The 24,333-nt window shown below is 44.4% G+C and overlaps 3 protein-coding genes across 9 annotated transcripts; 1 reads left to right on the top strand and 2 right to left on the bottom strand.

Moving 5' to 3' along the window:
• Positions 1-219: 219 nt before the first annotated feature.
• On the bottom strand, positions 220-18,812 carry GGNBP2 (gametogenetin binding protein 2). 6 transcript variants are annotated; one of them, XM_071765126.1, is made up of 15 exons: positions 18,734-18,812; positions 17,510-17,628; positions 13,627-13,707; positions 11,588-11,841; positions 10,546-10,644; positions 8,709-8,834; positions 8,479-8,592; positions 6,670-6,879; positions 5,505-5,679; positions 3,812-4,006; positions 3,007-3,157; positions 2,778-2,903; positions 2,543-2,694; positions 1,895-2,143; positions 220-910 (listed from the first exon to the last, which is right to left on the bottom strand). In XM_071765126.1, the coding sequence occupies exons 2-15, from the start codon at positions 17,600-17,602 to the stop codon at positions 707-709; spliced, it is 2,229 nt and encodes a 742-aa protein (XP_071621227.1). In that variant the 5' UTR covers positions 17,603-17,628; positions 18,734-18,812; the 3' UTR covers positions 220-706. The 6 variants fall into 6 exon arrangements, with proteins under 6 accessions (XP_071621227.1, XP_071621225.1, XP_071621228.1 ...); XM_071765124.1 differs by lacking the exon at positions 18,734-18,812 and adding an exon at positions 18,475-18,616; XM_071765127.1 differs by lacking the exon at positions 18,734-18,812 and adding an exon at positions 18,475-18,616 and having other exon boundaries at positions 6,676-6,879.
• LOC139806038 (basic salivary proline-rich protein 1-like) lies at positions 17,854-21,669 on the top strand. Of its 2 annotated transcripts, none has more exons than XM_071765147.1 (2): positions 17,854-18,847; positions 21,129-21,669. In XM_071765147.1, exons 1-2 carry the CDS (start codon positions 17,880-17,882, stop codon positions 21,262-21,264), a joined length of 1,104 nt encoding a protein of 367 aa, XP_071621248.1. In that variant the 5' UTR covers positions 17,854-17,879; the 3' UTR covers positions 21,265-21,669. The 2 variants fall into 2 exon arrangements, with proteins under 2 accessions (XP_071621248.1, XP_071621249.1); XM_071765148.1 differs by having other exon boundaries at positions 21,095-21,669.
• Positions 21,670-22,598: 929 nt separating this feature from the next.
• PIGW (phosphatidylinositol glycan anchor biosynthesis class W) lies at positions 22,599-24,118 on the bottom strand. Its single transcript, XM_071765144.1, has one exon. It carries the CDS (start codon positions 24,116-24,118, stop codon positions 22,604-22,606), a length of 1,515 nt encoding a protein of 504 aa, XP_071621245.1. The 3' UTR covers positions 22,599-22,603.
• Positions 24,119-24,333: the final 215 nt, after the last annotated feature.

The following is a 24,333-nucleotide window of genomic DNA, read 5'->3' as shown; positions in this document are numbered from 1 at the left end:
ATGATGAGCACTCCACTTAAAAGTGCTGCTTCCCACCCTAACCAAGGACACATCTCAAGCAGCTCTGCTCTTTGAAGTTACCCACGTTTTCCCTGCAGCTGATGGAGTCTTTGATTAAAGAAACCACCAGGATAAGGGCTCCCCTTCCTCCCCAACCTGAAGCTGTCCATCCCCACAGCCCCAACTCCAGGAGCTCAAGCAGAAACGTGTACACCAGGGTTTTACTATGCATATTAATAAATATTCTTTATTTAAATTTTGCACATTGCGCTTTAACATATTACATCCAAAACATTTTTTGCAAATGGATGTCTACTTTGTAAAATCTTATATTCAGCTCATTGTCATTCTGTACAGAATTATAGGTACAACATTACTTTGCCACTAGTTTGCTTTTTTTTTTGTAAGTCTCACAGTAAGAGAAACATTTAATGAAAAGAGATGGCTTAAATTATGAGAGGCTTGCACAGCTACCCAACTAAAGATACAAGCCTGAAGAAAGAACAAAATTAATGAAATCACCTCCACCAGCCTCCCTCCCGAAAAAAAGAAAAAAAAAAAAAAAAGAGAAAAAAAAAAAAAAAAAGTAGAATCACATTAATTTAAGATAAAATTTTGCCATAAGTCACTAAATTAAGTTTTTGAAAGAGAAGGCGCAGTAGTCATCTGGAGAATTTCAGTGAAAGACAGAGCTATTTTATTGTGTTTAGTTCGCTCCCGCTGTTGTCAGCCAACCGTTACAAATGGGCCTCTTGTGATCGTTTAAGCGGCAGTATTTATTAAATTTCTCCTTCAGATGCTGTCGGTATTGTTCTCTATTGCTGTAAAAAGACTTGTTGTTTGCCATGAAGGACTGGATCTCATCTTGGGAGATGAAGATTTCCTCATCAGAAGTGCACTCGGACTCATCCTGCAAACGACAAGAGGCAAGGGAAGACCTCGCGCCTTGCTCGGCACCTGCTGCCTGGAGAGGGCTCCTCCAGCTCACCACAAAATCCACCCCCCCCAGCTCACACACAGTGCTCTGATGGTTTTTGGGTGAGAGGGAGCTGGGAATCCCACCAGAGGAAAGTTTCAGAGTTTTAGCACATTTATGTTGCAAGTGAATGGCTTCTATTAGAGCATTGTTTTTTAAAGGGAGAAGAAGAGGGGGAAAAAAAAAAGGAGAAGGAAGGGAAAAGAGGAGAGGAGAAGGAAGGGAAAAGAGGAAAAGAGAAGGAAGGGAGAAGAGGAGAAGAAAGGGAGAAGAGGAAAAGAGAAGGGAAAAGAGGAAAAGAGAAGGAAAGGAAAAGAGGAAAAGGAAGGGAAAAGAGGAAGAGAGAAGGAAGGGAAAAGAGGGAGAGAGAAGGAAGGGAAAAGAGGGAGAGAGAAGGAAGGGAAAAGAGGGAGAGAGAAGGAAGGGAAAAGAGGGAGAGAGAAGGAAGGGAAAAGAGGAGAAGAGAAGGAAGGGAAAAGAGGAGAAGAGAAGGAAGGGAAAAGAGGAGAAGAAAGGACATACAGCAAGGGAGAGGGAGAAGAGGAAGGAAAGGGAAAGAGAAGAAAGTTGTCCAAGAAGCCTATGGTGGGAAGTAGTATTTGAGGCATGAAGGCAGCAGTAATGCTTCATTTTATGCAGTAATGCAATCCTTGATAATGAGCACTTATAATACATGTTCTGCCTCCTGCATTCCAGTGACAGGCAACCTCTCCTCCTCTGCAGAGCACCCAAGCTACAGACTTTCCAGAGAATGAGCAAAAGCAAACAAACTGAGCCTGGGGAGAGCAGGCTGCAATGTCAGGGACAGTCACATCTTCTCTTGGAAGGATTCTTCCCTGATATTCAAGTTCTAAACCCCACCCCTCAAATCCAAGCTTTAAAACTGTATGCTACAGCCCAAACGACACAGTTACTTACAAGGAGTTCCACTAAGCTCTTGGCACCTTTTCCAGAATCAGGAACAAGTGACATTTCTGTGGATTCTGCAAACTGTGACACATTTTTCATATGCTCAAACCAAGGCAACTGCTGCCCACTTTTTTCTGAGCTACAGCAGCTTTCAGCATGTGTGTCTTTGGTCTTGTCGTGATGAAACTCTGTGTGCGTGAGATTTCCTGAGGTCTCTCTGCTCCCTGGATCTGCCATACAGCTCCCAAGTTTCTGGATCTGAAATTGAAAACAGCCTGCAGTGAACTACCAGCAGTGTGAAACCTGAAAGATTTGGATGTTTGATGGAAGCAGAGGGAAAGAGGAAAGGGCAGGGTTCAAAAGGAGAGCAAGGATATAAATGTGTATTAAATACGTGTGCCTGGGGAGGAGGGGGAACGGCACGTTAATGCACTGAGAGTGCACAAAAGTGCACAGGATTAAGAGCACTGGAGAGAAGAGACTCCTTCCACCACTGCTCCAGGAAGCACCTCGATTTCAAAACTCAATGGAGAGGTAACAGAAAATCCTTGTGACCCCATTCACACCATTAGTCACAATCAAAATGCAAAACACTTTGGTAACTACTTTACAATGAATGCACTGAAAGAAGCATTCTGGAAGAGCCGTGTTCCTTACATGTTCATTCTCACACTTCAAGGTTTTACTTTTCTTTTTCTTCTTTTTGTTTTTGCCTTTCGTGGTGTTCTCTTCTGAATTAGCCCAACACTCCACACAGCTGTCTCCATCCTCCTCTTTGTCGTCGCAGCGATGGACACAGGGATCATCTCCTGAAAAAAACAGGGAACTTTCTTCTCGGATCCTTCAGTTTTGTGGGTACTGAAAGCCAGCACTGTGTTCTTCCCAAACCTACCATTTTCATCATGGTTGCAGATGCCCTCAGTGCAGGCCACGTCTGATCCCTCTCGAGATCCTGTTTCACTGCCCTCCATGCTGGATGAGTACCCACAGTCACTGCCATTACAGTGTGGAGATAAACCTGAGGCAGGGGGAAAATCAGGGTCACCTGGAGCAGCTGCTGCACAGCAGTGTTTGCCCCATAAATGCTAGAATTTTAACAGGGAGAATGGCCCTGAACTTACCTTTCTTGATTTTAGGTGAACCTAATAGAGTACCACTACTAGGACAGGTGCAAGAAGTGCTTTCATTAGTTACAATTACTTCTACACAGTTGTTAGCTTCTTCAGTGCTACCACAGGCTTTGCAGCTGCTTTCTGTGAAGTTGGAATTTTCCTGAAGACAAAAAAAAATAAAATAAAATAAAAAAAAAATAGTAGCAAGCACTAAAAGCAGTGAAGGATCTTTTTAAAGGATACTTCTCATGAGAAAAAAAACAGCTGGCACTGATAACAGCCACAGCGTTGCTTGTAATTCTTAAGTACAAGATAACTTAAAAAAAAAAAAAAACAAAACAAACCAACAAACCCAGCTACTTTTCCCATAATAACATGGCCTACAGTTTGCCCACTGGGCCGAGTCAAGAGATCCAGAGTAATAATAATTGCATTTAGTCAACTGAAACTTCCCCTTTCCAAAAAATTAATGGTATTTGCCTGCAACTTGCATTTGATGAACCACACTCTGAGAGGAGTTGAAAAATATTCTCATATAGCTTGACTCTCCCCAAGATTTAGGATTTTTCTTCGTTTATTTAAAGAACACAAACACCAACACTCCCCAAACTAAGGAGTTGCAGGCAGCTCCTTTACAAGAAGCCTGTCCTAATCTAAAGAAAGTCCTAAATTCTACATCCCACCAAAAACTGTTCCCGAAACTGCAGTAAAAACTTCAAGAATCCGAATGTTGTAGAGTGAGCTGCTGAATGAAGCACCAAATCAGAAGTGCAGGTATTTAACAGCATCAAACATCACTGCTAGCTGTGTTTACCTTCACTTGGTTGATTTCCTTCTCTTCTGTTGCCTGCAGAGGAGCAGGGATCTCACACACACACTTATTTTTCCTCCTGTTCTTCCGTTTTTGGCGTTTCTTCTCCTGTTTCAGCTCTCGCACTCTTTCTTCTTCTGAAAATTCTTCACAGAGCTGTTCCAGTCGACTAATACCCTGCACTTTTTCCACAGCCATCTGTTTATAAGAGGTTAGATCTATTTATAGATGTTACACAATTCAAGCTTTTACATTTATGAAAAAGGAGGAGGAAAAGAGCTGGCAAGTGCTTTTTGTAAAAGTCACGGCAAGACAACTACTGACTGCAGGAGAAAAACACCCATCCAGACCAAGGCACTGAATTTGGGTGGCACAGGAGGAGCACTGTGTTTAACTTACAGCCCAAATTCACAATTTTCAGTAAATTTGCAGACTTGGATGTCTACCTGGCAGATGCTCTGAGTATCTAACATAAGCTGCACAGAAAAATGACACCAGAACCCCAGGTCCTGCAGCATTTTGTCTCAGGGTAACCAGTGAAAAGTCTGATTCTCTGATTCTGAAGCAGAGGTCAACCTCAAAATACAGCACAATATCTAAACATGCTCTTCAGTATTAAATTTAGAACAAATATCCTAATGACACATCTACATACAGTTAAAAAAAATAGTTAAACTAGTAAAATATTCTGCAACAGGTCAAAAGTAAATTAACAGGGGGTTTAGGGCTTTTTTCCAGGTCACTCTGGGAACTTCTTACACTCAAATGAGCCACTTTCTTTCCCACTCACCCTAGAAAAGGACTCCATATAAAGACAAAACTTCAAATTCACAGCCAACCTTGCACACCAGTAGAACTACCTGAGTTTGCAATGTAAATTAATTTTAAATGCCATGCTTTACTAGATGAAAAACCCACCAAGACAAAACTGAAAAAATGCCACAGTGCACCCAGCCCCACATCACTTGCATAGCACTGTAACTCTTTAAAACAATTCCTTGTGGAAAAAAAAACAAACTCCAAGGACTAACTAGGTTAGGGTCCTGCTGTGATCTTTCCCAAACTGATTTTGTTCCTCCTCCTCTGATGTTTTACAGGTTTTTAGAGAAACTGTCATTATGAATGGAAGACAAAACAAAAAAGTTTTTATTCCATGCCAAAGGGGATGTATACTAGTGGCATACATTAAAAGAACTCCAAGGAGTTCTGCCTGAAGTGCAAGATCCCACAGGACTTGGGGGTCCTAATAAATAAAATCAAATACATTAAAATAAAGTTAAGGTGCTTCTGGAACACGCTGAATGCCAGAGTTAGCAGTTGTGTTTGTAATTCAGAAGCACAGCCCCTCCATTTTTATCAATAAACCAAATAAAACTGTTGTAGCCAGAGCTACAACAGTTTAATTTAAACTCTACCAGGGGGAAACACCTTTGCTGTGAATTAAAAACACAGAAGATCCAGCAAAGGGAAAAGCAAGCCTCAGTCTCTTATGTTCCAGCAAGCTTCACACCAGAATGCAGCTCGGTTGTGCTGTGCGTTTCTACCACACAACTGCTGCCTGCAGGCAACAAGGGACTGAACACAACACCCCTGCAGCTCCTTCCAGCCCAAGCTTAGTAGGAAGCAGGAAAATATTTTTAGGGAGAACACCCACAGTTCCTACAGCAACTCAAACAGAGGAAATGTGATTTTTTACCTCAAAACTTTTGCGTAAAGCATCAACACCCAGGTAGAAAAGCATCTGCCACGTCTGTTCCTCAGCCCGCAACTTCTGCCAGATTCGGTGTAACCTTTCATAAAGATGAATACCCAGGCAGGTCAAAACTTCTTCCTGGGCTATGTCTATTGTCTTTGCATGCCTTTCTCTTCGTCTGGAGGGAGAGTAAACCAAAGGACAGCGTGGTTAAAGGAGCTGGAAGCCTACCAAGAGATCAAAGCAGTTAATGACGTCTTTTCTTGACATCCAGCTGCAGAGATGTGTGCATGAGCAGCTTTTAAAATCGAGTTCTGCTGTGCTGCATGCAGATGCAAAACAGAAAGGACCAGGGCAAAGCCACCACCACGTTCCTGAGGCACTAAGCTCTGCGTGGCACTGCTAAGCTGCACTCTGCCTTCCAACTGCTGAGGGTGTTGCCCCATGGGTCTCTGCTTCCTCCTACAGGTGGGACCATCAGAGTTTTAATGCCAAAGAGATGCAGCCATTTGCTTGGTTTACTGGAATTTTGTATTTAGTTTATGTAGCAAATATTTCAGCTTCCCAGAGCTTTATGTGTCAGGTAACTGAAGGTGAATAAACACACGGAGAAATTTATATATTACTGTAAAAAGTAAAAATATTTCAGTATTAATTGCTATCATTTAGTAGGGGAAAATTATTATAAAAGCATTTACCCTCCTAACCAATTATGAACCAGTTGAATTCTAAAGAATTCTAAAGATAAAGGCTCAGAATTGTGTTTTTCATTGGAAAGATGCTCAAACAGGTTCTGAAATGACTGCACTATACAAACAGCTACAACGCCAGACTGAACACTTGGTAAAACTGGCAGCCAAGGTTCTCTTTCTCTTTGGCATATTTTGGTGGAAAAGCAGGCAGCCCCTAGTGAGCACCCAAATGAACTAGAAGACATTTGGCATTTTTTTCCAGCCTTCAGAGTTCAGTGCACCTGGAGGACAGAAAGCACACGCGACACCTTCGCCGCTGCGAAGCGTTCCCTGCCGGGGGCGACTTCACGGCGGGTATTTAGGTCCAGAAGCTGACTGTGCAGAGCGAGGAGGCAGAGCTGACTTGTGCAAAAAGAGAGGGGACAGTAAAATAAAGAAGCAAAGCGCTAGATAGCCCACTCTAGCAAATTACATACTCATACCCTCCTGCGAACTCGGGCTCGGCGCGGCCCAGCAGGTGCGCGATGAAATCCGTCTCGCAGCAGACGTGGATGTGGCGCTCGTGGGGGCAGCAGCGCAGCCCCTCGTAGAGTGCAGCACAGTACCCCTTCTCCTTGCTGCAGTCCAGCTCCCCTATCAGGATGTTGTAAGCCCGGAGCACTTTGTTCTTGCAGTCAGTGCAAAACCTGGGTTGAAAGAGAAAGGGAATGAGTCGGGTGTCGGGGAGGGAATCGCGAGCCGCAGCCCCAGCCCGAGGTGTGTGAGGTGTTTAAGGTTCTTGTTACTCCACAGAGTAACAAGGCTCTGGCTGCAAGCCACCCAGGTTTACTCCCTGTGTTAGACTACCTCCCATAGATCAAGTCTGAGTATCAGCTTTCATGCTTCGAGGCATAAGCCAGGCTAATTGTTAATCCAAAGAAATTCCTGCATGGAGAAATGATTCCATATTCATTCAAAGATGAGAAGTCTAACAGTGAAGAAACTGAACCACCAGGACAAGCCTGGACAAAATTCCTCTCCAGTAACACACTCCAAGTTACTTTATAGCAGTTATTTAAAGTATACTCGAGTGAGTGATAAGCAGGAAGACTAAAAAGTTTCTCCTGCTGCCTGCTGTACCAGTGATGTTTTCACTACAAACACCTTTAACCATATTCTGAATTACTAGATTGCTGCACAGGTAGCCAAACAAGGCTTATTTATAACACAACATACTCAATGCATACCCTCCCAACCCTGAAAATTCCATGATTCTAATTTAAACATGTGGCAGCTCAGATAACTAAGATGAGAAGGGTACAATTATGAAATCTCTTCTAATCAAAATACAACCAAGTTCAGCTCGTTCTCTTTTATAAGAAGAGCAACCTTCAAGGAGCTGCAAAACCTCTTGCTGAATTATTCTAAAAATGCAAGTCAGACAAGCTGCTCACATTTCAGCTTCCAGCTCCTCGTGCCATCTCTGGATGGTGCTTTTCCCTTCCCTAGTTTGCCCAGTCACTTGACCACACTAAGTCAAACATATTTTGATGTTTGATAGAGCTATGATAACTGGTGAAGTTTCTGTGGTGAAAGGAAAGAAAACAGCAATATTATTGCAGGTTAGCAGCAGGAATGCTGCCAACACCATGTTTAATGTCACAGGAGATTAAAGTTATTTTGTTTCCAAAGTGTTATTTCCACACCACTGCCACCCCCGCACCCATCTGTGCCCCCACAGTTTGTATCAGAACCGTGAGACTACTGGAAATTAAAAACTTTCTCATCAGCACAGCAGCTACCCTACACACACAACAGTCATTTTGTGGCCTATTTTTTGCCTGCAAGAGAGACAGGAGAGCAAGAGCACAACTAAGTCATAAGCAACTGTTTTAAAACAGTGATTTACAAGCAACACCAAGCCTAAAATCTGCTTCTGTAATTTTAGGTGGTATTAATTTTGAAACTGCACATGCTCCCCAAAAGCCTGAAGTAAGGCATAGTCCCAGACAGAGCAGGGTACTTGTGAAAGAGTGAGTATGTACAGTTTAAAACAATAAAATTGTAAATTTTACTTTAATCCTAACCAAAGGGATTAAGACAAGGAGCTATGGCTTCATCTGAGGTCTCTGCATTTCCCTTACCATAACCCAGAACAACAGGTACAACACAAAGAGCATTTCACCATCTCATCATTTGAAACATTGTGTGAACTCTACATATATTTTTATTCACCAAAATATATTTATTCACCAAAAAGTGCAGCATGCACTCCTCAAATGGAAGATTTTGCTCCTGGAACATACCTGTGTTTTCGGAGATAGGTTTCTAATGTTTCTAAAAGACAACTAGAGTCAATTAAAACTACTTCATCCCTGCATTCCTGGGACATGAGCTCCCACACATCCATCCAACAACCCCTGCAAAAAGAAGAAACACCACAACATAAGGAACAAAGGCTGCACATTATCCTGTTAGCAGCTCAGAAAAGAAAGGGGGAAAAATAAATAAATAAAAAAAAGCACTGTTAGTTTACCTGACTGGTCCCTGGAAAGGTCCATAGTGGAAAGTGATGCTACACTTGCTCTCCTTTCTGCTGTCTTCACTATTTTTCTTATCTGCACTTAATTTCTCTGTACTGAGTGTGCTACTGCTCCCTTCACTGTCACACAGTATTAAAAAACATTTTTTTTTACACCTACACCATATATATTATGAACTATTCTATTTTTTTAAACAACTGCTATGAAAATGTTATTGTGTTCCTTAATTTACTTTGAATCTTTCATAGGTTAAGCCTTAACTTGCAGGGTAACACATGAGATACAGATTTTACTGTCCATATTTATAAACCTGGATTCATAATGACTTTTTAAAGTTACTGCTGAGACAGGTTAAATTTCATATGACAACTTTCTGAAAACCCAAAACCTCCCAAGAAATAAGCAAAACATAACCCCCAAACTTCCACATATCTACCATCAAGGAGAAAGCATAAAACACCCTACATTAAACTTAAAAAAAATTGTTAAAAAAACTTCACAATATACATTTGGGTGTGGTAAAAGTTCTTACACAGAAAAGACTGATCTTATTAAAAACTAAGCAGAAAAAAAATAAAGTCATAGTGCTTTGAATTTGCTTTATTTAAAAAAACAAAATTATACCCCTATGATCTTTTGCTGGTGTAACAGAAGCTTTAAACTAATTAGACAAAAGGCCTATAAGCAGAATAAAATAAGAGATAATAATTAGCTACTACAATCCTCAAGCAGCACAAGTGAAAAGTCAAGTGTCAAATTCCACATGCCTGGCATCTCAGAGGATTTATCTAAACCCAGAGAGACTCAAGTGTGCTCAGAAAAATACATGTCCTGTAACTGGAAACCATGATCAAGCTCTCACAGGTTGTATGCTTAACCAAAAGCAGAACATAATCACCCAAAAAAGGTCCTGGGCACTCCAACTAAGCACAGCAGTCTCATTTGCTGGTCTTCACATTAAAAAAAATAAATTACACCCTGTAAACAGGAGAAAAACCCCAAATCCACAAGAGATTTACAAGGGGTGTTTTTCTGCTTAACCAGGTGGAATTAACCATTCCAATTCCAAAACACAAAGCTACATATGCATCTTTTTCACTGGTGTATTCACAATATGCTGTCACACCTTGAGAAAATATATTTTACAGAGTTTAAAGCCTGCAGCCCAGTCACAATCAATCCCTTTATTAACAGTCATGCAAGGCATTTTTAAATAATCCCAAACCAAATGATATACATTTGTTTAGTATGAACCCTTTCACCTCAATTTCAGAAAAACTGCTGTGTAAAGCTCAAAAACCACTTTCTCTTTAGTTTTTATCACAAATCAGCTATCACAATCATGGTGTGTATCACAACACAGGAGCCATCCCAGCCCTGAGCAATTCTATTCCAGGTTATGTCAGACAAGATATGAAAACCACATCAGACAGCACTGGTTTGTAATGGCCATGCTGGGTTTTGGCCACTGGTTTTGAAATTAAACATGCATTACTTTTATATAAAAGAACCCCAAATAAAACAACCCACCAGCAAGTAAAAGACTTATAAAGCCAAGAGATAAAAATGGCTCGGGCTCTCAGCTAGGACTGAGAAGTTATTAAATGAAGTAGTTCAGTAAGTTTTGGGAAGCAGCTGATTCCTACAGTAGCCTGAATGCCTCTGTTCCTCTCCCCCACAACTATTTGGATCTGTTATCTTGGAAATGACTGCTCTGGCAAACAGGTAACAGCACAGCAATTGATCTCTGAAATAAAATCACTTCAAAATAAATCTATAGTTCAGTTCCTTAAAATATTTTATACTGAATTGAGCACGTTAAACACTTACCCCAAGGGCTTTGGTTTGTGTGTGTCCAGGGAGTGTAACTGACATCTCTTGTTCTTCTTACTTTTGGGAATTGCATCAATCATATCATTCAGTTTGGACCTACAGGAAAAAAACATAACTGAGTATTCTGAAAACATGGTTTTCTTGAGGAATTTTAAAGGGATTGATTCAGCTCACATCTCAGAAACAACTATGCTAATGAAGATTAAATCTAAAACTTCCTTCCTGTCCCCCATTTTCACTTCTTATAACACCCAACCCTGCAGCACACAAGAAAAATACAGTCAGCTGTTGTGTAACCCCATGAGGGACAGACTTTGAGCAATGACACCTATTTCAAAAGCTCAGGGAACCACCAGCACCACTTCATCAAGTTACACCACACCTCACCCTCCAAATCTCAATATCCAAGCTTTGCACAAACCTTTCCTGCTTCTCAGGGACTTGCTAACTGGAGCAAGAAGCAGGATGAGCTGAAGCCAACTGGAAGGCAAAGGCACACTGTGGTGAGCACTCACTGCTTGGTCTGCTGGCAGCAGAGAAACAAATGGCACCAAGACCAAGTGTGCCAGCCAGAGCCAGAAGGTTTCACTTTCCAAGTGTTACCTTTCTACCCAAGAGCAGAAAGTTGGGCAGGGGGATGATGGGGTTCCAATTAATTTTTTTTTTTCTTTTACCTTATTTTACATGCATAGTAGGGAGGTGAAGAAACATTCTTCTTCCAGAGATGATGAAAACCCCACTGTGCCTCTTTCAGGTTAATAACTGAACATTTTAACAGTGGTATCTTTCAATTGCAACCATAGCATTGCAACTGATGATATGAAAGCCTAGGGTTTGTGGGTCGGGCTGGTTTTTTTACCCAGTTTAGGCAATAACTAGTTTAACATGGCTGTAAAAGACAAGTATATGCTATAAAATTCACACTTGGGACAATTCAGTGTGGCCAAGAAAGCTGCAAGGTGAAAGGCACAGACAGCCACTGCCCTTTTCCCCAGATGATTATTATTACTGATTATTATGATTCCCAGCTCTGACTCACCCGTGCACGTAGAAGAGTGTATAAAGTTTCTTTGCATCAGTCATACAGCTTCGAGTGACAGACAGGACCCCCTTTGGCCCTACTGTCAGGGGCTCCAGGGCTGGGTTTCCAGACTCCACCAGCTGGGAGAAGAGCCTCTCCACGCTGCGGCGGCAGCCAACGCAGGGCACCAGCTGAGAGAGGGCACTCAGCACTTCCCGAGAGGTCACCATCATGGCAATGTTCAGATCCTGCTGTTTGAGCATGCTGTGTCTCTAAAAAAAGAAAGTGAAATGAAATAATGCAAAATAAAAAAAAAAACATGACTTAAAAAACTGTCTTTGGGGTTTTTTCGCCTTCACCGGCATTTCCACACCCAAACCCACCTGAACTGGGAGCTGCAGACAGAGCTCAGAGGTTCAGGCCACTGATTTATTGTACATCACTTAAAATGCTTAAAACATGCACAAAACCATACTTGCTACTATCAGGATCAACTCTGCTTCAAGTCTTACACTCTGCCCTCTGGGAGGAAGCTCCTATTTTTCTCCTCTTGTTCTCTCCTGTCACTCAAACCAACAAGTGCTGTTTCCAAAACTCCTCCTGTTTGGAGCAAGCCAACTTAGCACTTCATTTCCAGGAAGGCAAAATGCCCTCTGACAGCACAGTTCTAGTGCTTGAAATTAAAAAAGCAGCACACATTACTATTCAGGGGGAGATGTTCTACTTGGGCAGTGAGTTTACTTGTGTGCTAACAACAGAGCACTTTAGGGAACACCTTTTAACAGGTCAATAAACAATTCCAGGAGTTTCTCCAGGCTCCTCTGTCCAACCCACCCATGTGAAGAAAAAAAGCTCAAGCCCTTTTATTTCTTCCTCTAGCTGCTAAAAGACTGGCTTGGATTTTCAGGCACACATGAGCACAGCTACAGAGATGAGAGTCCCTTCCTCACCCACCAATCACCACACTTACACTGGGATTATCAGCACTGCTGCCACTTCCACACACAACCTGTCAGGGCATTAATTGCCATTTTTCCCTGGTTATACAAAGTGTAGCTTTGTGAGCACAGCTGTATCTACACAGGGAGTATTTTGCCACGATTGTATTTTCTGTGTTCCTGTTGTATCTGTATCACTTCAGCACTCCTGATGCAGAAATGACTCACTACAAGTTGTAAGGGAAGAAAAGATCATGCAGCAGAGGGCAGCTAATCCATCCCATGGAATGTGCAGATACATCAGTTCAAAGGAGAAGAATATTTTCAGCTGATTTGAAGCAACATATGTTATGAAAAGCAAAGCTATTATCAGATAACATTTAAAGTCTGTGCTCCTAAAGGCAGGCACATTAAATAATCTGACAAGCAGAATCACTCTGCAATAATCCTCTTCCCTGCAATTAACAGTTCTAAGTTAAGGCAACAGCAGGAACAAGCTATTTTCACAACACAGAAATGTTTCATGTGTTTGTCTGGAGTGCTGCTGTCAAACCACCAGTGCAGAATGCTGCAAACTCCCCTCTCCCTGTGAGCATCCAGTGGTCACCCTGTAGCTGCTACAGGTGTTACTGTACCATGGTTCTTTGTCACTGTTACCAGGTAAACTTCTACAATTAAAGCTCCAGGGCAACACAGAACCATCTCTCACAAATCAACTGCATTTAAGCTATAAACTGGCTCATTAACTCTGTCTTGGTATGGTATTGATCATAAGAACTTAAAGAACACACAAAAAGAAGTTAAAAAGCTTTAGAAGAAGAAAAACCAAAATGTATTTAGAGTCTGTAGCTTCCATTTAGTACAAGCTGGCCGTGACCAGGAGGTGTTATTTTCACAAGTCTCCAAACAACCAGACATGCAGGCACTGCCTCCTGAGCACACAGCAGGGTGTAAATGCTGAAATGCACCTGCTGTACTTTGGTACCAAGTCACAACTGCCCAGAGGTGCTGACATCTAAGTCATGCCAGGAGTGACAACCTCCTGGAGCAGCCAGAATCCAAGGAAATTAAGACCTGACACATGTGGCTCTGCTGAAAAAACCAGGAGGATGTATTTACCTGAATGAACTGCTTTAACTGTGCACTGTTATTCTGATGTCCATCCAGGTTCAGCACATTATCAGGAAACTCCATCACCATCTGCACAAGGGGGAAGAACAAAACAAAACAAAAAGCTTTCAGAAAAAAAGCCACATACAGAGGATTAGTTTATTTTGCTTTCTTGAGGCAAATGAGAGAAATTATGTTTAAATTTAAATGCTCATTCTTTTCATGTAACTATTGGAAACCTGGGAAAGGAGAAAAGTAAAGGTTTCAGACAGAGAGTGTTTCAGCAGAGTAACTGTTTCCCTAATTTGATGTTCTGGAGGCAGTTTCTAATTGCAGCTCCTAAAGAGCTGTTACAGAGCAAGCAGAGGTTGCTAAATGGCACATCAGTATTTATATTACACTCTCTACATGAATGGAGACTGCTTCAGTTTCAAAAAAGAAACAAAACCACAACTGTACTTCAACACACTGAGATCCAAACTGACCCAAGGGCCTAACTCAATTTATAAAGGGATGAAGAAACAGTCACAAGAGTTTAATGACTGAGTTGACTCCTTGGAGGGCTAATTTATAACCATATTAACCCCAAAAGGCACTCTAAGGTATACTTAGTTTTGTATGATTGCAGCTGCAGCTCTCCAGAGGCTCAAAGTAAAATGTTAAGCCTACAGAACAATGTGATTACTTGTAAGTAATTAATAATATTTCTTTTCCAATTACTGAGCAACAAAAAAGGGAATTTCTTGGCACGGGAGGGAGAAATCAGGAGAATACTTTTCAGTAATAAATAAATAAATAAATAAACCACACTCTACAACCCTGCAGGGAAATGAACCAACTAGGGGAAAAAAAAAAAAAGAGTAAAACTGGGTTAGTTGGTCTTCTTGTCCAAACTGAGAAACAGAGAATTTATCAATATGATTACTGAAAGTTCACTTTAAAATCTGAAAAACAAAGTAACAGGTTTGCTTAATAACTTTAATACCAATTGGCAGCAAGAAAAATTGCCTGATTTATCCTTTTTTCTCCTCCTACCTTCCCTCAGTTGTCTCCTAAAGAGAGAATTCCCTGCTGACACTCCCCCCAGAGAACTCAGACATTTACTTTTTACAGGCACTTGACATTGCTCAAAAATAAACACCTCTCCTCAAAGGCCAGAAAGCAAGGCAATATTTTGATCTCACATGTTCCAGAGCTGGAATATTAGCACAGCTGCCTTATCTCTGTGCAGAACACCACCACAGCCAGTGCTGCTCCTCACCTCTCAGCCATTTTTTTTCCAGACTCCCTTGCACCTGATCCATACACATGAAGCAGCAGCACAAGTTTTTGCTGCAGAATTTCAGGTTTCCTACATTGCTAATGTGATGTTTCTGTGTGCAGTGAGCTACATGCAAAAGTAAAAGCTCCATCTGCTAATGCCATGGAGGAGAGAGACATCTGCATTTTTTATTTTTTTTTTCACCCTCACCTTCATCTCCCAGTATCAGACAACACCCTCAGGTGGTTCTGTACAGCAGAGTGAAATTATCAAAGAGTAAATTAATTCCTGTGTCTGTCTGATGAGATTTTATTAAGTGGTTAAACACCAACCACCATCACACCCTTGAACGGGAAGGAAAAATTCCTGGATCACCACATCAAATGCAATGCCTCCCAGAAACCATAAAAGCTGCTTAAGACATGAAAAAGGGTTAAATAATACTTAAGCTTCATTTAATTTCGAGTTGAGGCACTGGAAACCCAGCAGTGTGATAGTGAACAATTCACACTGCACCTCCACAGCTCCCTGTGCACTGTCACAAGCTGAAGAGGCCATTCCCCCACTAATTTGCAGCCCCTGATTGAGTGTTTCTAGATTTAAGGCACAGATTAAGCCCTGACTAACAGCACCAGTCCCAGGAGTTTTAAAATCTGATTTTTAAGAAGTTACTGCCAGGAAACACCACTGTTCCTTAAGGGCAATGCTGCAGATGTAAAATATTGTGTTCCATAGACAGCTGCACTTCTTGCAGTAGCTCTCATTAAGAATTTAAAAAATAAATTATAGAGGACACTGAGAAGCTAAGAGTTCATTCACTGCCTTCTGCAGATTTATGCCATAAAAGCATATCCGGAAAACACCTAAAAATCTAAGTACTTTTTAACAGTAAAAGGGAAAAAAAAACCCCACCTGAGGTAAGACTCCTCCCTGCTGAGGAGGATTTGCACCTTCATAAATACCTTTGATCTGATTTTCAGCCACAGGAACCCCTTCAGCCACCCTTTGGTGGGAAAAGCAGAGGGACAGAGACAACACAGTGCAAAGGCACAAAGTCTGGGCCTGGAATTCCATTCTGGAACTAAACCACAAATGGAATTTTATCTGTCTTCTGGATGGTGTAGCCCAATTTTCACTCTCTCTCTCACCCTCAACCTATCAACCACAACAAAGGGTAAAGCTCCTTGACACCATCCAACAAGCAGTGGTTACCAGGGAGTCCAGTGGAAGATTAAAAAAAAATTAAAAAAATAAAAAAAATCCAAGATCTTCAAGCTACATGGGGAACAGAGGAGCAAAAAAACCTTCATGGCATAGCCAAGACATTAAAAAAAAAAACAAACAACCCAAATTTACACTATTCCTACACAGTGCTGAGGTCCTAGATAATCAACCATACCAGGGGAGCTCAAGATTGCTCTGGACAACTGAAGGAGAAACTCCTCTGCCTGCTGTATAAACACAGAGAATGCAAAGCCAAGAAACAGGGACAATATTTGGTAAATTAGTAATGTGGTAAATTAGTCATCAAGTAGCATTTAAGAAGATTAAACCTCAAATGCAGCAAAGACCTCCTCACGTGTAGCAAAACCAGGTGGGACTGAGGCAGAGCTTGTAACAGTGTGATGAGGGGTTTAGACTCTGACCACACTCAAGTGTTTTGCTCTGGAAAATGGAAGAAATTACATGTACAGTGTTGACTGGGCTGGCTGATGCAAGTCAGGTATTCTCCCATCTCAAAGGGTGAAATTAGGAGTCTAAAGCACCTGTGTTTTACACCATTTAAAGTAAAAGGAGTTACTGTCCCACCACTGACAGCCACAGAAATCAAATATGAGTGAGCAGGATAATTAATGCCCTATATCTAAGCCCAGTTTTGCTTTCAAACCAACATTTTCACAGCTTGGGAAATAAAACAACTGACAACTGGCTAGTCAGGGAATTTTTTTCTGTTTGCTCTGCGTTACCTCTGATGCAATTCCTGAGCCTTCCTCCAGACATGTGAGGAAGGGAGAGACCAGAGAGCCTCCAAGCCCATTTTCCCACTGAATCTTCTGGAAATAGCAAACCTCCCATGTTTTTCAGAATAATAAACTGCAGCTCTCTGGGGTTTGTTGCTGTGGGGATGTTGTTACCGACGTGATAGCCCCTGCTTTCAGGCAAAGCTATAAAAAACAGCTTTTGCCTTTTCTTGGCTGTTTAGAAGCATGGTTATTCCTTAGCTAGCCGTGAGCCTGGGCTCGGTGTTAACATGGCTCCCTCCCTTCCTTACGAGCTGAAAAATGGCTTTGCTCCACACTCGGGCTGGAGCACATGCTTGTCACTTATAAAACAAGTTCAGCGCAGGCCCCAGCACAAGCAATAACTTTCTAATTACGTGGGTTTGTTTTTTTTTTATAGATGGGAATCAGATTTTAAAAAATAAAATAAAACAACAAAGTTTCCACATTGTTAACCCCAAGTGTTGCAAAGTCCCAAAGCTCAGCCCTGCAGGAGGAAAGGAGGAGCCCGGGGGGTGAGGGAAAGGGAGGCGGGGGGGGGGGGGGAAGGGAGGCCCTGTCCAGGGAAAAGGCCCCGCCTGAGCATTGCAACACAGGCCGGGGGGTTGCAGAGGGGTGTGCGGGCACTCACCGTGAGGGTGTCATCGATGTAGAGGGGAATCTGCCTCTTCTCGAAGGGGAATTCCTCCTCGCCGTCCCTGCAGACCGCCACCAGCCGCGCCATCGCTGCCGCTTCCTCACCGCTCCGGCCTGGAGGAGCCAGACCCGCCGGAGGTAAACACCCACCCCGCTTCCCCGCCGGCACTTTCACCACCCCGCCACCCAGCCTGCTTTACCCCATCGCCTGATTCACCACGGCCCCGCCGCTTCAGCCTCGGGACTCAAAAATAAATTTAAAATAAATAATAATAATTGAAAATAATAATAATAATTAAAAAAAAAAATAAGACTTCGTGCCGGGAAAGGGAGAGAGGTGGGCAGGCTGGGAAACGCGATAGAACATGGATGAAAAAAAGGAAGGGAGGAGCGCACCCGGGCACAGCCAGGGAGGGAAGGCCCGGAGGCCGGCGGGGGATGGAGCTCGGGCGTTGCGGGCCGACCCCCCGCTCCTTCCCCGCCGCCACCGGCCCAGACAGCCCAGCGGGGACCCGCCCAGCCCGGAGCGGGATGTGCGGCTCCTCCGCCCCGCCGCGGCTGGGGAGGGAGCGGAGCAGCGTTGGGACGAGAAGGAGAGGAGGGACTCCACCTGCGAAGCGGAGCCGCCTCTTGCCCCCCGGGCGAGCTGCTCTGGGGCCGCACCCCGCAGCCGTGGGGAGGGGTCCCGCTGCCCTCCCGCTCCTCAGCTGCAGCCCGGGATCGGCGGAACCCGTGGGCCCGCAGCCTCCTCCTCCTCCTCCCTCCGGCGGGCCGGGGACGAGAGCGAACCCAGGGGCTGCGGGGCGGACCCACCCCTCTCCTCCCGCTCCTCACCGGGCCTGCAGCCGCCGCGGCGATGGCGGGGAAGCAGCCCGGAGCGGAGGCAGCTCCCGGCCCCGTTCTTTCCTCCTCCTCCCCGCTCCCCAACCCGCCGCCCTCCCAACCCCCTCGGGCCTTTACCGGCTCCTCCGCGAGTCGGCGGCCCGGGCGCTGTGACAGGCGGGCGGACACCTCAGGCTCCGCCACTGAGCCGCCTCCTCGCTCTCCCCCTCCCCGGGCCCTCCCCACAGGCGGTGGCCCCAACCCCAGCCCCGGGGCCGCCCCGCCCTCCTCTCGCGAGAGAACGCGGCCTCCTCCTCCTCCTCCTCCTCCGCTGCCCCCGGGCCCCAGCTCCGCCTCACAGCCCCGGGGCTGCCCGCGGGACCTGCCCGCTCCTCACCCGTTACCTCCCGGCCGACACCCCCGGGCTCGGCCGCCTGAGGAGCTGCGCGGTCACCGCTGTCACAGACGGGGGGGATCCGGAGCGTTCCATCCAACGAGCCGGGAGGGTGAGGTAGGGCGGCGGCCCCTGGGGATGAGGGCGGGAAGGGCGGGAAGGGGGGTCCTGCAGCCGTCACCTCCTGTCAGGAGGGAGCTGCCGCTGCCTTCCCGCTCCTGAGGGGATGCGGGCCGAGATGGAAGGGATCTGCTGGATTAGCTGGGGGGAAGGGGTCATGTCCACCGGGGGATGTGAGGAAGTGTCCCCTGGGATGGAGGGGATGGGTGAGGGGCAGCGTGTGATAGTGAGTTATTAAATAAGAGAGTACTTGGTGTGTGAAGTCCTCACAGGGACGGCAACTAGGGAGGAGGATTTATTGCCTTCGAAGGGTTTAGGATTTTGGGAGTTATAAATCGAAGCCCCATCCCTGGAAGTTTTTAAGGCCAGGCTGGATGAGGCTCTGGGCAACCTGATCCGGTGGAAGGTGTCCCTGCCCATGCAGGGGGATTGTAACCGGGTGAGCTTTAAGGTCCCTTCCAACCCTGACAGTTCTCTGATTTCCCTCTTGTTTCTGCATAAAAACATCTTTAGCAGAGAAGTTAATTTACTCGAACTCATCGTGCAACGTCTCTAATAGAAATGCTGTGCAGAGCCACATCACTGCACAGTTTGTAGCTTGTGTATCCTCATGGTTCCCTCCTTCAGCCCAAGTCAGGCTGTACGGACTACAACCCCTTGTCGTGTTGTACCAGGGGGTGGTTGTGTGCAGCAGCCTGTGAGGAGCACTCCTTGGCTTCCCCTTCCTTGCTTCTCCCAGAGAGCATGGCTGGGTCACATCAACAAAAACAGCAATGCCCCAAGTTTTGTATTCTCAGGATAAAAAAAAAACCACCATTCCGTTTCATTTAATTTTTATCTGTGGAAGATGTTGGGGTTGTTTTCTTAATTTGCTAGAACACACAGCTTGCTTGTTATCTACAAAAGGGTGAAAAGACAGGCAGCCCCTTCATGGTGTTCATTTGCATGCTGCTTTTTCCCCTGGAAGAATTACCTGTTCTTTAGGATGCAGAGGCTTTGAAGTGCCTGGAATCATTATTGTAACATTTGACATCAAGAGGCACTGCTGGGTTGGAAAGGATGCTAGGGAGCTGATGCTTTGCTAAGGAACTACTCATGTTTAACAAATAATAAGGTTAAGAGTAAATGTAATCAGCTCAACTCTCCCACCATTTTTTCTATCCTGCAGCCCTATAAAAAGGTCATTTGGTGGAATTATGGCAGGAAAATTTATGTTTTCCCAATCCTTTGCTTTATTATTACTATTGAAGCAGGTGGCATGCTATGGTTGAGCTACTTAAGCCTCACTCATTGAAGCATCTTTGAATTTTACGAATTATTTAACAGCTCAAAGTTTGATTTATATTTTTTTAAATAGATCTTTGATCTGTACAATCTTACCCATTAAATACACCCCAAAGTGCAATGAAACATGGTGTTCTGATTCCTCCCCACCACTGAGCTAACAGCTACCTGGGTCAGTGTGCAGAAAGCATCTCCAGCAGTGTCATTTTAACTTCTCTCACATCTTTTCAAACTCATTCCCGTGCTGGTAGTGTGATCCAAGAACTCTCACTTGCACTTCTCCTCTCAGAGCCGTGCTTAATTACCTGTATCTATTCCTAGTCTAAACATTCAGCATTAATAACTTGCTTCAGGGCAGAGCTTGCCACATTTGTTATTGCCAATAAGCAAGGAGAATTAATTGTCTCTGATTCATCCCCTGGTGAACGACTCGGGACAGCTTTGGACCCAGCAGCTCTTGTTAAGTGGGGTGCTCTCACTCTGGCCCTGCTTGTGCACCCCCTCCAGTTTGCTGGCTGTGTTGTGGCAAACCTGGAATGGGTTCCTGAGGAGCAAACAGGGCTGTGCACAGACACAGCAGACCTCCCACGGGATTTATTTGATTTTTTTTTGCTTCACAAAATGGAGTTGGCATCTGGCTGGTGCGCTGCTTGTCCAGACACAGCTCTGCTTTGTCACACCCCGTGAATGCCTGCACCCTGAATCACGTTGGCAGGCTTGTGCTCACAGGCAGGACTCACTGCACATCTTGTGCTGCAAAATATTTCAAAAATTAATATCCATGAGTAATTTTGCATGAGTGAGGAGTGCCGTTCAGTTCACGATGGAGGATTTTCTTCCCTGGGCCAGACTACAAAATGTTTTAAAAGAAAGACATACACCAGTTACCAGAAGAGTCTGCTGTGAACTGTGACCAGGGTCTGTAAGACATTGTTGCCAATTAATTGAATTTGTCCCCAGAATAACACAGGCCTTTTGTTCTTTAATTCTGAAGACTACATGGCTGCAACTTGGAAGTAAACAAGCATGAAATCAGCACGGCCACAGCACCAAACCTTCAGGCTTTGTCTTCCATTCACCAGCAGTTAAGAGAACAACATAAACTTGAAGATATTCCCTGTCTGCCTTAAGGAATGTGATTCAGAGGCTTAATCTCCATAGGTTTTCTGATTCATCATGTTTGATAGACAAGAAGAAATGTGAAATGTGGCCCATAAGCTCTGCTGTAACTTCACAGACACGAGACATTTACCATCAACTGCCATTTGTGTTCTATTCCTTAAGTATTTTTATCTCACATAATTGAATTCCTCATGATTTTTACAGGTATTTCTTTTCTCAACAAATTAATGAGGTCGGGAGGAACTGGCACTGCTAGGAAAGTGAATAAAGAACTGTTCTGTTCTGGGCTTGCAGGAAGACTGAGAAACTGAGCACATCTCTTGCTGATGCTCTGCCTGACCCCCTGCCTTAGGCTGCTTTCCATTTGCACACTGTTTCCTAATAAAAATTAACACAAAATGTTGCCACTTGAAGACATCTCAGCTGTCAAAATACAGCACTAAATGAGCTGCTGTTTCAAATAATTTTAGAGACAAGCAGGTGGGCCTTGAGTACTTGTAACATAGAGCTGTATTTTACAGCATTCTGAAGGATGAGCTGTCACAACTTGTTGGTATTCAGGCTGGGGGTGAATTAGTTTGGGATCTTTGCATTTTCTTACAGAAGGCTGTGCTGCTCTTATTATCTGCACCACAGATCCCAGCAACTGCTTTATGAATTCATGGCTTTTATCCTTCAGAGCACCCCACTTTATCTAGGGTCTTCATTTATATTCATCACTGAGGAGGAAAATAAAATTTAGCTTTAATTCAAAGGCTAATTTAGATCTCAGTATGTGATTTCATGTTCCACATACAATTACTCCCATCAAAGTCAAGCATCAATCTTGCAGGACTGGGGCCAAAACACTTTTAAGTATCCACTTATTCAAGGCATTTTCTATGAAGAATTGCTCTTATCTGCTATTTATGCAAGGGCCTTAACTAGGTAAATTTTGTGCAGCTAAGCCTCTCTCTCAGTAATTACTCATTTTCTTACTTTTCATCTGGCTCCTGCTCTGCATTGTTAGCTAATTCTGCCAGCAGCTGGGTCTGAACACAGTTCACTATCTGAATACATTATTCTTCTGCCTGAGTGTTCATAGGAGCAGCAGAGGATCCAGCAAATCATCTCAAACATGAAATTTTCAGGAAAATGGGTAACAACTCCAGTAGGAACCAGCACGAAGTGTATCATTTAGTAGAACAAACCATTAAAAACAAACTAATCAACAGTAAGTCATAAAAAGCTATGCTACACGAAAAACCTGCAATATGTACAAGGAAAAAAATGATTTTTCTAATAAAATAACCATTATTCAACTACAGGCAAGCTCAGCTAGCCCACTCACCAGTGCACAGCGTGCACTCACCAGAACTTTAATACTATATTTTTGGCGTGCAATATATACATAATCAAACAGTTAAGAAACATATACAAATGTAGTACACATAATGTAAATGCACTCTGGCTGTGGATTGTATCTACCAGCATATTCACAGCACCAGTCATAACATTTGCTAGCAAGAAAAATAATAACTGGTTTTTATTAATAGCACTAATCAGGCACATCTGCTCCGGCCTGCCTTGCCTCCCCAGGGGCACCGCCTCCCCCTCCTGCTTGCAAGAAGGGGGTTTTACAACCTCCCAGCAGCAGGGCAGGCTGGAGCCCTTCACCAGGAGCTTGGTGAACACCAAGAGCAGGTCAGTGCCCAGAAACCAGACAAAAAAAGTCAGGGAGTGAGCGAGCACCCAGAGGCAGTAGGAGAGGTTGGCCGTGCGGCGGGACACGGGCTCCACCGCCGCCTGCACCGCCCGCAGACAGGCAAAGAGCAGGAGAACAGTGAGCAGCAGGGAACCCCCTGCTTCAACCCAGCCTCTGACTGAGCTTTTGCACCTCAGCAGCCACAGGCCCACCTGGACACTTGCCATATATATGGCCAGGTAGCCAAAAAGAGAGAGCAAACCTTCCCTGTTGGCGTTTAAGAAGCCAACCCGAGTGCCTCTGCCATCGCTCCCCTGCAGGAGGAAGAGCTTCAGAGAGGTGGAGTCAAGAGCCAGCTGGTAAAGCACAGCCAGACTGAGAGCAACGAGCCACGACTTGTTTTTTGGAAACATGGCCAAAAGTAGGGATGCTGCCAGCCTCACAAATGCTAAGGTAAAGAAAAAATTCCAGTGCACTCCATACTCTGAAGTGTGCTCGTGATAATCGAGGGATTTAACGCTAAGCAAGCGCCCGACACCAAGGAGCAGCAAGGGCCAGACAGAGAACAACTGCCTGGCCAGCTGGGAGAATTTCAGTTGTGTGGCACCAGATTTTTGTCTGACCTCGGGACAGACGATGGCATTGCCAAAAATAAAAGCTCCAACCCCCAGATCCATGACTCCTGTTCCGTAGGTCTCGGTTTTGGCGTATCGCCTCGGGTACTGCGGGAAATCCACGGCTAGGATGCTGATGGATGTCAGAACATTGAGATAGACACGGAACACAGTTATTGCTGGGATGTATTCTGCATCCAAGTACGTCTTCTGGAAGTCTTTCACCATTTGCCTAAAAGGCACTCTGCTCTGGGGTTTCCTTTGGCTGTAGATTTTGGAGAATATTCCGGCACAGGAGGCTGCGAGGAGAGCTGGCACAGCAGGGAGGACTGGGGACAGGACTGTGCAGGAGAAGAGGAGAGGAGACACCAGCACAAGGAAGTCCAGCAGCAGGCTGTGTCTCCTGGAGGTTAAAGGCTTCCCGGCGTGCAGGTGATACAGAATCAAGAGGAGCCCCCTGCAAAGCAGGCAGAGAGGTGGCAGGGACAAGCCCAGGGAGATTTCCAGCAGGCTGGTGCCATTTAAATTGCTGACAAAAGCTTCTTTCAGGTGTTTTTGGGACATTCTTCTTCCCTCGGGAGACACAAGTGGGAAGCACACTGAGTTTTAGGGGTCTCAGAACTCCGTAGAAATAAATAAATCTTATGTACTCGTTCATTAAAACCTCCACAGCTGCCCGCAGCCATCCAGCTATACACCTAGCACCCCGCTCCCGAGCCTGCAGGATGCTCCCAGCCAGCTCCGCTGTCCCGTAATTAACGGGGAATGTACAAACGTGA

This window comes from Heliangelus exortis, chromosome 21 (assembly GCF_036169615.1).
Source record: "Heliangelus exortis chromosome 21, bHelExo1.hap1, whole genome shotgun sequence".
NCBI classification, from domain to species: domain Eukaryota; kingdom Metazoa; phylum Chordata; class Aves; order Apodiformes; family Trochilidae; genus Heliangelus; species Heliangelus exortis.
The sequence above is the reverse complement of the archived record's forward strand: the minus strand, read 5'-3'. Positions and strand labels throughout refer to the sequence as shown.